Source organism: Cryptotermes secundus, unplaced genomic scaffold, assembly GCF_002891405.2.
Source record: "Cryptotermes secundus unplaced genomic scaffold, Csec_1.0 scaffold1678, whole genome shotgun sequence".
NCBI lineage: Eukaryota > Metazoa > Arthropoda > Insecta > Blattodea > Kalotermitidae > Cryptotermes > Cryptotermes secundus.
The window spans coordinates 249,036-263,470 of NW_019742005.1; the positions used below are offsets into that span (position 1 = coordinate 249,036).

Genomic DNA, 14,435 nt, shown 5'->3' on the forward strand with positions numbered 1-14,435 from the left:
ACAACGCAAAATAATTAACTTAAACTTCGTAGCTCGGCTTACGGAGCGTATAATGCACAGTTTATTACGAACTGCTCGCAGCTACTCAAAGGGCTGTGAGTCTGATTAGTTGTGTTTAAGGCCACGCCATAGCTGAAGCGGTTAGTCCCTAGCTTCCCACCGTGGCGGCCCGGGTTCGATCCCAGTTCTGGTCAAGTGGGATTTCTAGTGGACAAAGTGGCGCTGGGGCAGGGTTTCTCCTAGTACTTCGGTTTCCGCTGCCAATCTTCATTCCACCAATTGCTCCACAATCACCCTCACCTATCATCTGGGGATGGTACAATAGACCAGAAGTGGCCGCAGTACAAGGGAATTAGTCCCACCTTACGAGTATTAAAAAAAATAGTTGCGTTTACAAGACCATGGAGCTTGTGTAACATACTGTCGACTTGTCTGGATAATCGAAGGCCGACCTCTCCAGTCGAGTGCTCATTGGGGGTTCCGAAATCACAGAGCCGCTCTTGATCAACTCGCGAATGTTGATCACAGTATCCAAAATTGTTTCCTCCGACAGTTAGTAACACTATGGTTTTTAATTAACAAAATAAATATAATAATAAGCCATCTTGAAAGGAAAATCATGAAGTTGTTTACAAAATTAAACTCAACATGAACTGAAAATTACTTTTCTGCTGGATTGGAAAAAGTGCTGGAATCTTCGGTGGCAGCGGTTATCAGCCTTTTGCGTTTCTCCTCTCTCTGTAAAGAGGCTGCATTCCCACCGTAGCAAACACAGAGCTTATCCTTTTCTATGAAGAGAATATTATAATTATGTACGTTTTTATACTGTATTAATCATTAATGGAAACCTCTATTTTCGGGATCACACATCCCACTCAGCCGACCGCCAAGTCCCACCGGTTACAAATATTGTTATAGAGATTAAAATGTCTTCTTTAGTATTTTAGAATATTTAAGAGCTCCCCAGACTGAAACATAAATACGAGGTAGTTCTCAAGTTAAAGTGACTAGACGTTGTAATAGCCTTCCCAAATTGTTACTTTTGTGAGCTATAACAATAGCCAGTCCCCTGTATTAAATTTTTAAATTACATTACATAAATGAAGTAAAAACCGGCGGTGTGAACAATTGTCTTTCTGTCATAGTTCTCTGTTATTGTGGAGCTTAATTGTGGAGGGACGGTTTGCTACGTAATTCCCTGTCTCTAGTCTGCTAGGTTATCATAGAAGGGAAACGACAAGTATTTGCCCATGTGACAATTGCTGTAGCAGGGCAAAACTTTGTGATTCATTTAGTATTACAAACCGTTGTGAGGTCTTGTACACTTAGGAGTGAAAACGATTATCTGAGCGTTCGTATTTGAAAGAACTCTGTTACGTTGGATGAGACTGTTTTCGGTTAAAATGTTTTGTTATATAATTTCTTTTGGGGCACGCGGTAGCATAGTTGGTTGAGGCACAATGCTACAAACCGGAAGGTCTTGGGTTCGAGTTCCGATGAGGTGGATTTCTTTCTTTCCAATTTACCTAATCCTTCCAGCTCCATTCATTAGAACATGTACTGTAATAGTGGCTTTTAACTGTATTGATGCAAATGTGTGCTCTGAAGGTGGTCTCTGAAGACCTAAACATGTAAGGGCATGAATAGTTGAAATAAAAAAAATCTTAACCAGTCACACTGGACGGAACTAATAAAATTTTTCATAAGAAAAAAAATGAATATCCCAAGTGCGACGGGAACATTATGCTTTTGAGAACCACTACCTTAACAGCACAAGTTCAGTCGCTTCAGTGTCCTCCCTTTGCTTTTTATACGAGGGTCGATTAATAAGTACGATCGACCCTCGTATTGCTAGTGGGGTGGGACTAAGTCCCTTTTATTGCGGCCACTTCTAGCCTATTGTACCAGCCCCAGATGATAGGTGAGGGTGATTGTGGAACAATTGGTGGAATGAAGATTGGCAGGGGAAACCGAAGTACTCGAAGAAAACCTGCCCCAGCTACACTTTGTCCACCACAAATCCCACTTGACATGACCCCGGGATCGAACCCGGGCCGCCGCGGTGGGAAGCCAGCGACTAACCGCTTGAGCTATAGCGCGGCCCCTCCCTTTGTTTAGTTGGAGTCCAAAAGTAATAGAGATACAATCACTGGTTGATAAAATTTCTGGCGCTTTTGCCTTCCAAACTGTGCCTCTCTCTCTCTTACATACGCACATCCTAATTACAGACCTGTGGAAAGGCACTTCATTTTGCATTAATATTACAATTTTATTAGGCTTCACGACAGTACTCACCCTGCAAGTAGTATGTTATTTTGCACATGAACTCTCCGTACAGCCAGATCTTGATGACGGCTTGACTTATTGCCACTGGCATGCAGATCAGAGTCACCAGAAGGTCAGCGACTGACAGGTTCACCAGAAAATAATTAGTGACACTGTAACCAAAAGAAATTATGTTAAAGTATTAAATTTATACATATCATCAGATCTGTGGAAATAGCTAAGACGAGGATCGAGTGATGGAATTCCAGACTTTCAGTGGTCTGTTTTACGATGTTCGGACTTAGAGGCATCGAAAGCTTATGATTGATGAAGAAGAAAACTGGAAAAATTTGGAGGGAAATTGCCATGGACTAATCACAGTACTCTCCCGTCATTTGGCTGGAGTGGTGAGGAAAACCACGAACAATCTTAGTCTATGTAGTCAGCTTCCCTACCGAGATTTAAACCGAGCACCTTCCGACTACAATTCTAGATCGCTATCTCCGCACCGACCCTCTCGATGACTTTTGAGATGGCGAGGTTTAACTTCAATAAAAGTCTATTTATAAATCACTCGAGAAGTTATCAGATTCTGCAGAATAGAATTTAATTGTGTCGTTGAGAACCTATTCATCGTTTCCATTAAAGCGTTTAATCCTATATTGTTTTCGCATTAATGTCTAAGAATCTGTCGTTGGAATTCTATCCTCAGAAGAATATTACAACTTTTCTTTTTTACCACTTGAACTTACGAAAACTTCTCTGAAGTTAGCAGGGTCCAGAAGAAGAAGCTCTTAGCGAATCGTATGAAAGAACAAGGCCTGAGGACTTCTCCTGGATGTAATCACTTTCCGAGTCCATAGAACAATTCTGCATGAAATTGTAACGGCAGCAGTAGTTACTGCGTAATGTGACATGGCGTCTTTTCTCACCCTGTCACTAGATTTAGATGAGTTGTTAATTCACTATCCTCTTGCTCCCTAGGATAATCAAGGGGAGTGCGGAATGGACCTCAGAGCTTAAGAGAACTCGTGTGTCAACTGCTTGTAAAATTCCGTATTAGAAATCAGTTGCTAAGATCTGCAGTTGAATTCGGGAAGAGTTGTGAATGGTCTATAAGAAAAAGACCACGTGGATGCATAACTAACTTATACCATTGGCCGCGCCATAGCTCAAGCGGTTAGTCGCTGGCTTCCCACCGCGACGACCCGGGTTCGATCCCGGGTCTGGTCAAGTGGGATTTATGGTGGACAAAGTGGCTCTGGGGCAGGTTTTCTCCGAGTACTTCGGTTTCCCCTACCAATCTTCATTCCACCAATTGCTCCACAATCACCCTCACCTATCATCTGGGGCTGGTACAATAGGCCAGAAGTAGCAGCAGTACAAGAGACTTAGTCCCACCCCACTAGCAATAAAAAACCTATACCGTTAGAATAGATTTTTCCTAAATGTTCACGGAACCTTAATTCTGAAACTAAGCATGTGTTGTTGAGCGGCCTCCGTAGTCTAGAGGTAACCCACCTCATGACTCGTAGTACGCAGGTTCAAATACCCGGCGGAGGTCGTCGAATTTTTAAGGGCGGAAAATTTCAGGGAACAAGTTCTCCGGGAGGGACTTTAAGCCGTGGGTCCCGTGTCGTAGCTTTGCGGCACGTAAAAGAACCTCATATCTCCAAAGGAGGTCACTGAGAGAAATTACGGACGTTTCCCGCCCAACAGCAGTCTCTAATACCTCTGGTAGATGGGAGAAGCATTATAGATACCTCTCAGCTAGTAGAGCCGGTCTCGCTGGCTGGGCGGGACTGATGGTAAGCACCAGTACCGGTAGGATATAGAGACTGGTAGAAATCATAGAGGGAAGCACAATGGACCAATACAGGTCTAAGTGCATGGGGAAACCCACCCTCTCCAATAACTAACTAACTAAGCATGTGTTGACAGAAATGTTTATTTTTTCTCGTATTACTCAGCACATTTCAGAGAGGGTATGAATACGAACCTTATATCTAATTACTCCTCCTTTTCTTGTGCTGAAATGTGCAAACTGCTGTTTGTACGAAAATATATCTCGTACCGTGGGCAACGAGTGCCGCTGTAGCTTGCCATCATGACACGGTTACATGAGAGTTTACATTGCTGCTAAAATTACATAACAGTATTCATGTAAAACACACAAAGCCTACGATGTACTAGAGTTAATTAGCCCGTCATCAACTCAATGACACTGAAAACCTATAGTTCATTGGTCCATAAATTTGCAAATTTCCACTCAGATTGTTTTCTGGCGTCCCTGTAACTTCCGTACATCAAAAGCATGTTTTATAATGAGATGTAATATTATTCTGAAATTGCGCTCTCCTTTGGGAAATATCGCATATACACGCTCCGGCCGTCCACGTTACAGTATGTTTCTGGATATTACCGTCCTGTTCTTATCTATAGACGCCGTTCTGTTTATATTACAAAACACAACGTTTCGGAGACTGGATTCTCTCTCCGTCTTCAGGTAAAACATACTCAGTTGGCCTCAATCGATAGTGCTGCTCCTTGCCTCCGTGCACTTGTACCATCACCAAGATGGGGCATACAAACCAAGCACAAGATAAAGACAGGACGATGGATAATGCCCAGAAACACCATATTTTTACTAATTTGCCACCATCACAAACGTTTAGATCTTATTGACTGAATTAGAAACTTGTCACTACGTCGTTTTCAATCCCCCCTCCCATCGTAACGGGATAATAAAGTTTGCGGGCAATACTTGGAAGAGGATCTTGCGGAAACTGCATAATGAGGAGCTTCGCGTTCTCTACTCTGCACTAAATACTATTTATTATTTATTATTTATTATAGAGGAATACACTACATGGGCCTGCGCCGGTCACGGTAGCCGCGCGGTCTAAGGCATATACTGTCTTTGCTCGCTTGGAAACCGGGATCGTGGGTTCGAATCCCACTCAGGGCATGGATGTTTAGTTTGTGTGTGCGTTGTTCTGTGTTTGTATACAGGTAGAGGCCTTGCAACGAGCTGATCACCCGTCCAAGGAGTCCTACCGTATGTGTAAGATCTAGAAAAACCGAAGTGAACGGAGTTCATGGAGGTAGGCCTAGGCCCACTGGGGCTGTAGTGCCAAGGAAAAAATAACATGGGCCTGCATGCAGTTCGCACGAGGGAAAGAATATATATATATATATAAATTTAGTCGAAAATTTATGGGACACAGGATTAAATGGGATTGTAAAATTAGAAGCCATCTTAAGAAAATTAGATATCAGATCTGAACTGAACCAAATTGCCTCAGGAGAGGGTCCTTTGGCTGGCTGTCATGATTACGGCAGATAACACTCAGGTTCCGCAAAAGGCGGGAAATATCTTGATAGTTTCTCAAGAACAGTTCCACTACCAGAGGTTATGTTATGAAAATAGCACTGCAGTACTTATCCTGTATCACAGTTGCAACAGAGACCCTGCGTGTGAGCTCACGCTGTACAAGTACATCAGGATCACTGGTACTCATTTGCACCAAGTCTTGGCTTCTGCCGTTAGGTTCACGCTCCAGATTTGAGAGCGAAATTTTGTTTTAATACTGCACACTTAATAATTCCATTCCTCTACACCATTTTCTTTGGATGATATTTAGCAGGACTAAAGACAGGGTGTGAGTGCTTTCTCCACTCGAAGCACAGAAATTCAACACATAAATGTTTAAGTCTTCCTTGAGTCACTCAAAACAAAAGAAGGAGCACGAACGTCAACCCCTTCTAGCCCAAGCTCTTCACGCACGAAGAGAACCTGCATATTAATTCGTCTTCTTTTCTTTTTTGTCAGAAGGGATTCAAGTCTAAAATGTACTGTCGTTTGAAAACACTATTCGCACTCCAACCTCCTACAGAAATTAGAGTTTGTTACAGAACAGTTATGAAGAGATTTAAAATTTTCTTTTATGCTCCGAGATGCAATAGAAATTACCTCATCCCTCGCTTAATTGAGTGACTTTTAGGGGATTATTGCATTTAAGGTACGGCCAATAAATGGGGGGGGGATTTATTTTTCAAACAAAATAGATGTCTGATACCACTCAGGGATCGGTCCTTAAAACGAATTGTGTTGTTGCTGAGGTAACCACACAGGCAGCACATTCGCTGTTATCAGAGCTGTTCTATGCTATATGTCCATCCCAAGAAATAAACAATAGCAACGTAAAGCCACGATGGTTCTGTGGACTGTATTCGTGGTATTGTATGAGGCAGTTATAGAACCTAATGTAGCCATTTGTAAAGCCCAGAGACAGCTGCAAGATTAACTCTCGTATTCGGATGATTCTCAGGGAAATTCGTGAGATGTAGATGTGAACTTCGCCTCGGTAATGAGTTTGTTTAATAATGTGGCAAGAATTGAAATATGCTGGTGTTATATTGCCAGTTTCATGTCTCAAATTTACATTTTTACGCTCTTTCCACGATGACGGATGGTATTTTACATTCATAGTGGCCATTAGTCTTTCAGTATGCGAGTAATAATATCATTTTGGATGAATTAAATTTGATTAATTTGGGTTTTTCAGTCCATACCAAGTCTTCTCAACAATTCGTATATATATGCAAATTGATTAACATGGGCTATCTCTTTACAGTGTACCTAATATATTTTTTAGTTGTCCTTGTGCGTAACTAGTTAACCACTATACCACGAAGACATATTTGTCATTATTCATTCATCAGTAATCTGTCAAGACGACAGGTCCACAGTCTCTTCCAAAACAGTTCCTCCACTTAATGCGATCTAGATCTTTCTCCTTCAAGTGAAAATATCCTCTTCTGTCCCCAAGGTCATCCAGCATCTTCTTACGTCTTCTTCCTCGTCTTCTAGTCACTTCTATCCGCCCCTCTATCTTTCCTTCAATAACTTCTTTTAGAAGGCAGTTACCGCGTAAGATATGACCAGTGCAATTAGCCTATATGTACACTTTATGGAGGTAGATGATACGATCCGATATTATTCTTGTCGTGTGTTTCCTAGGCAACGCGACAAGAAAATTTACGCGGGTCTCGGATTTGGGCGAATATTTATTGAACGACCATTCTTTACACTCACAAGTACAATTATTCACACTTATAGCGTCGTCGGACGTTTCCTCTTCAATGTTATACACTCTCACACCTCTAATCTCGGTAAAGTGTCTTCTCTGTATCTCTGTGTAATCTCTCTGTAATCCTTTCGTACCACTTTGTATCTGGGCTAGAAAACACCTTGTTCAAGGGTTCCGTTTCACGTGTTCTATCCGCCGGTAGCCAGTGCTTTTGTTGTAGCGGGAACTTCACTAGTTAGCTTGCGTATTCTCTCGTTGCTACGAGTTTTCCTAGCCGTTGTCATGCAACTGCCTCAATCAGTTCGTTTCTTAGGTTTGCTAGCTGTTGTGTAGCAATGAATGCGTTCTGACTCCAAATATTCCGGCCCTAGGCGGCACGTCATATTATACTGTTACGCTTTTCACTGACTAAGACGCGGGTTTGGATTGGTGAATCGGTTTATTTGATCTTCACTAGTCGTAACTACAATTAGTTATTACACTCTCAAGATTACTGTAACGCTAGCACGTGTAACATCACACGCTGTCTTCTCATTCTTCTTCTGGCCACGCTGCTGTTCCCTTGGAACTTGGGAGCTCAAGTGAAGTCAATTCCCCTTCCCATATTTTCTCATATCCTCTCGGCACGGACCACGTACAGAAAAAACAGTTTTATTATTGCGTAGCGCAGACCACACAGAAAACCAGTCACGTGATAACTATCTCGCTAGTTCTTTGGTGCGGTGACTGTTGCCTAGCAACTAGCTATAAACACTCGTCCTATTGTTGCGTGACCTTAAGCGACAAGGAGTTTATCGCGCCGTTGCCTAGCTATACACATTACAGTATAAATATAGACGAGTATATGGAAGAATGCGTTAAACAGAATGTTGCTGTTTTATACTTCTCTTAATTTAACGTGTTATTTTCAGTGGGCTTCATCAACATTTGCATACGAAACGCAGCTATTAGGCCGTGATAACTCTCATATTAACAACAAAAAATTAAAAAACTCTTTTAGTCCGCAAGCGAACTATACCGACCGATTAATGATGATGATGATGATGATGATGATGATGATGATGATGATAATAATAATAATAGTAATAATAATAATAATAATTGTATATTTCTCAAAGAAACGACTTCAGGGTGTTTTACTGCATGACAAAACTACGCAAGGTCTCCATGTTGGTGTTATGAAGCAAATAATTAGTTGAAATACCAAAGGAGTTTTTGGGTTCGGATCTCGACCGAATACTACCTCTTCTGACTGACGGTTTCCTTGCATGCCATTACTATCTTATGATTCCCTAGTTATGCTACCATCCGACGCTATGCAGCCTTGTTACTGAAAGCGTTGTTAAAAGACCTACTAGAAAAGCACGCACGTGTTAAGAGCACAATAGTTGCAGTTGTCAGTGAAAAGTAATTAACGCACAGCAGCAGGGAACTGTGACTGATTGTCTGGAAGCATTGTGAGAAAATCCAGTTGTGGATCAAATGTCAAATCTGGATTAATTATTGCGTTAGTATGTATGGAAGGAACAGCTATTTAGTTTAATATTCCATCAGTAAAATTATATAATATGAACATTGAATATATACCAGACGTTCCATGTGATTAAACGGAAAAATTAGATTCCATCGAAAATATTAAGTGGTACATATTCCGCTCTTCAACTCAAGCGGATGGCCAGGCGCTGTTTGATACATTGCATCGGCAAAGCAGCAGCACACGCTCCAGCCCTCACCGTCACCTCACACGCATCTGCGAATTAACCACCACGTTCATTCCACATATTTTCATTTAGCACTTCTGCTTCGGAAATAACTCGGTCGCTGGAGCGACGGGCTACTACCTGGACGGCCGAGGTTCGATTCGGTAGGGGCAAGAGATTTTCTTTATACACAGCGTTCAAACCAGCCCCTATTCAATGGATAGTGAGGTGTCGTTCTCCGGAGGTAAAGTAGTCGGGTCATGAAGATAATCACTCATCCGAGATCAGAAATGGTGGAGCTACACCTCCTCTCCCCCATACGTCTTCATGGCATAGCTCATAATTAAATAAATGCAGGAACCACTTTGCCTTTATTTTACAAAGGAGGAATAGCCAACAACTTAGTGAAGTATACAGTTCTTTACTGGGATCCATCGTTGTTGTGTTATGACGGACCCCATTAAGAATTGTATATAATAACACAACAGGATACATCCAACGGGGAGAAAACAAACTTAGTGAAGGATGAGAATAGCGACCTGCTTTTCAAATTCCCACATCAGCTACTCATAGACTTCAAGAAAGCCTATGATTCAGTGAGGAGGGAATTATTGTACAATATTGTGATAGAGTTTGGGATAACCATGAAACTAGATAAACTGATTAAAATGTGTTTAAACGAATCTTATAGTAAAGTCCGTGTATGTAAACATTTGTCTGATAATTTCCTATCCAGAATGGTCTAAAACAAGGAGATGCTTTATAGCCACTCCTTTTCAATTCTGCTTTAGAATATGCCATTAGGAAGGTCCAGGGAAGCCAGGTGGGACTGAAATTTAACCCGGACACATCAGCTGTTGGTCTATGCTGATAATGTGATTCTACTGGGTGATAATACAGATACCATAAAGAAAAAACACACAAACTTTAATTGACGCAAGTAACGAGGTTGGTCTAGAAGTAAACACATAGAGAAATAGGTATATGTTGCTGTCTCGTCACCAAAATGCAAGGCAAAATCATGACATAGAGACAGAAAACACGTGTTTTGAATATGGGGCACAGTTCAGATATTTGGGAACGACGATAACAAATCAAAACCTGATTCAGGAGGAAATTAAGAGAAGATTAAACTCGGGTAATGCTTGCTACCATTCAGTTCAGAACCTTTTGTCTTTTCGTCTGCTCTCTAAAAATATAAAAATTAGAATATACAAAACTATAATTTTGCCTGTGGTTCTGTATGGGTATGGAACTTGGTCTCTGACATTAAGGGAGGAACATAGAATGAGGGTGTTCGAGAAAAGGGTGCTGAGGATAATATTTGGACCTAAGAGAGAAGTGACAGGAAGTCATAACTTTTACTCTTCTCCAAGTATAATTAGGATGATCATGCCCTGGAGGATGAGATGGGAAGGACATGTAGCAAGAATGGTGAAGAGGAGGATTGCATATAGGATATTGATGGGAAAGGCGGAAGGAAGGAAACCACTGGGAAAACCAAAGCGTAGATGGGTAGGCAGTATTAAAATGGATCTTAGAGAGATAGGATGGGATGGGATGGAATGGATTGGTCTCAGGATAGGGACCAGTGGAAGGATCTTGTGAACACGTTAATGAACCTTCTGGTTCCATAAAATGCTGGGAAGTTCTTGAGTAGCTACAATATTGGTGGCTTCTCAAGAAGTGCTCAGCTCTATGAGTGAGTGAGAGGGTATAGTCAAGACTGGCATAATTCTCATGAGTTTCAGATGAAAGTATTTAATTAATTTCTGTAATATTAATGCCCATAATAGGCAAATCGTGCTTACAAAGACGTCATTCTCGCAGAGCAACGCATACGTCTCAGATGTAAAATCCTCAACAACTGCTACTGATATTTCTACCGCTGTTTAGAGTTTAGGTATGTTACCAACGGTTAAATATGACAACAAAATTACGTATTTTCTCTGCTACAGATGCCAAAATAATTCATTGAAATAAAATAAAATTTACTACTAGGCCAGTTTTCTTCATATTTTTCATATTTTTAGTCCCTATAGGCATAGCCTATTGTTTTATAGTGGTATCACATGTTAACAACTTATATTCACTACATATAATGTTTCCATTCAAAATATTTAACGACAAATGTACTCTTAATACATGTATATTTTGAACAATTGAATTAAAGATCATAACGTTAACATAATTAATGTATATGCATGTAACTAATTAAAAATGATAGTGTTAACGCTGTGTCTAGCGTGTCTGGCGTGCGTCAATGTTAACTAATCCATTTAGGTCTATGGTACACGAATGGGATTCCAGTACGGGTATAGAATTACTGCAGATCTTCCGTTTTACTAAAATGTTCACAGTTGCTGCATCAATCCTGAACAGGTCACGCACGGGTTTCGTAGACGAGAGTCGGTGCTCTCGAGGGAGGCACATCCCTGCACCTCCTCCGGGATATTATCTTGTCATGTTACATTCGCAGTGTCGCTTTCACGCCTATGGAAGATTTGTGTCTGTACGTTCCTACTCGCCAGCACAGGTTTGCTATTAGTCATTTGTTAATTCATTTAACGTCCTTCTGTTAATTATATTGGTAGTTTAGGAACAAGAATTTGTAAGATTAAGAATCTGAGTGTGTGTGAATGGAACATTGCAATGTTACCCATTTAACAAAGGCTATTCTTTGGCAAGCAACTTGTGAAATATTTCGGAACGTTTCTTGTCTCTTATTAGTATTATCGCTTATCATGCTGGTTTTTTTTGTTTGTTTAAAAATCCTTCCTACGTCAGAACATTTCCATGTCTTGTGTGTTTTCTATTGTCGAAAACTCAGCAAAAGCTTCAACTGCAAAGAGATTGCAGGATATGCTACTTGTATGGATCTTCTCAAACTTCTAATAGGTCCATTCTACAAGCGCCATTATTGCAAGCTTTGTGGCTCGTATGCAGCAAGGAAGGGGACAAGCAAAACGAGAACAAAGGACTGTAGGATTGACACCTCTCTTAATTATCCAGACTCTCCTGGATCGCATTTACATTACATTACAACAAATGTTCCAAGTGTCCCATGGCTAATTCTGCATGGCGTTTTGTAGCGTGCACGTGGTGCAGACCTCCTACACTGTCATAACCATTATCTCTTGACAATTCACTTCAGCCGTACAAGTACTGCCCTTCAGATGGCCGGCTCCAAGCCTACTTGTAAATTGGGATTACAACTGATGGTGAGACAGCTATGTAACCAGACCACATTCCGCTAATTCTCAAGGGCTTTGTGCTCTAGAAGTAAGTCCCAGTGTCTCCGATTTGAAGCCAGATTAATTTCGTTGGTTTCCGCTTGCATGGGGCCTAACAAAGTCAAGCTTTGTATATACGCGAATATCAGGCTTCTACCATAGTTGAGATTCCAGTGGATGCTGTAGACCCCCTGTAACAGTCACAATAAACATTTTGTTCCCGTCCTATTACAGGGAGGGTTCTTACCTACCTGGCAGATGTAACAATGGTCAGATGTAAATCTTGTCACACAACAGCCACAAGAGTAACAACATATAACGCAAATATTCTTGTCACAACAAAAGGGAAATACACGTATGGTGATGTGATGTAAGTCACCTTGTCTAATTGATAAAAATCAGGACTTTATTTATTGCATTAACTAATTTTCTTATTGGTTCATTGTCTTGTTGCAATCCCTTAGGCTCTACAGTTTTTCTGATTGACGTGTTGATATGAGGTAGACGTAGAGACAGCTTTAAAAAGGCAGATAATATAACTAATGGCCGATAATAAAAAGAGAACATAAACATTTTTAGTTACTGGTCTAATTTCTTGCGTTAATCCTTGGTTCATGGGAAAATTCCTGTGTTATGAACGTTGCAATTCAGCTTTCTCTTTTTCACAAACACACACACATGTATGTATATTTATTTATTTATAATTTATTTAAGAACACCTTCCGTAGTTGAGACAGTAGCCAAGAAGGAACACTGTGAAATTTTGAAACTAACTATTAAATACATGGCTCACGAATCCATACTTCCTAGTCACCTGTTGTACACATCCGGTTCGTAGACTCCTTCTCGTCTTCTGATCAGTTGTAGGAGTTTCTTAGAGCAGAAAGAGACAGGAGAATGCTTGTGAACAATGAATTTGAAATGGTGGGAGGGATGCCATAGAAAACGATGCGAATTGTAAGTGACAAAAGGCGTTCGGACGACACTCGAACCACCTGCATCCAATATATAAGAAAATAATTTACTCCTGTGCTGTGCTGCTCAATTGCTGGTGCATTGGAAACGGCAAAACTGCAAATCCCACTGTCGCCTCTTCTGTTGACAAAAGTACTTGGATTTCATTAATTATCGTCGGGTCCCGCCGTCCCCCCCCCGGAATTCAATCGATCGATGTTGGACGTGCAGAGCAGGGCGACATTGAGTGAACGGGGTATTATAGAGGCTTTATTTAGGTGGTACTCGGTTTGACAGTCGGCCGGAACAGTGCCTATCCTGACCGAAGTTTTCCGTCGTTTTCCTCAGTCCTTCCAGTGATATGTCGGGATTGTATTTCGAATATGCCAAGGCCACCCACTTTCAAATCCTTTTCAACTCTTGAGTTACCTTACCATCTCAAGCTGTAATGTTCCCCACACAGAGAGCGTCTTTAAGTAACTCACAGAAAAGAAAAGAAAACGAATGGCACTGAGAATAATAGAATTGAAACATTTCTCTGGTTCAGACTGCAAACAGAATAGAGGTCTGCAATCGACAGTACAGATCAAGGAGCATGCTACTAGTGAGTGACAGTTCCCTGCACTTTAAAGAGAAAGTCGTTGCCTCCAGTTCACAGAAAGGTTCAGCCAGCAGGATACAAAGTTAATAACAACCTCTTATGTAATATCTTTATTGTTTACGTCCTGTTTTTTGTTATGATATAAAGCATTATAATGCTTTATATAATAACACAAAAACACTTCGTAAAGGAAAGGTAGGAGAAAGAGAAAATCTAGTAGAGAGAACCACAATTCTCTGTGATATCGCAAGCGGTCCTTGTGTCCTACTCCGTGACACTACCAAGCGGCTGCTAGTAACTTTGTATCCTGATCTATAATGCCTAGTTTATAATTTAACTTTAACAGTTGAAACTACAATGCAAGCGGCATAAAAATTTGTAAATCACTGATCTGGATCCATATCGGTAATTAATCCAATAACGAGTGACATGTTCATGTAATGATCGTCTGATGATGACTCGACAGGGTCGAAACATATAGTAATACTTTCACACAATAAACGAATACTAATATAGTAGCACTGATTTGTTTAATATAGAATTGTTTTGTTGGTAGATACATTAATATATTATTAATATATTATATTAT

At 40.7% G+C, this 14,435-nt stretch overlaps 1 protein-coding gene across 1 annotated transcript in view; it reads right to left on the reverse strand.

Annotated features, from left to right (window-relative positions):
- LOC111873000 (QRFP-like peptide receptor) overlaps positions 1-14,435 on the reverse strand; it is a 301,696-nt gene that overhangs the window by 85,377 nt on the left and 201,884 nt on the right. Inside the window, exon 3 of the mRNA XM_023867354.2 lies at positions 2,296-2,438. Within this exon, the coding sequence (XP_023723122.1) occupies positions 2,296-2,438 (143 nt within the window). The remainder of the gene's footprint in view (positions 1-2,295; positions 2,439-14,435) is intronic.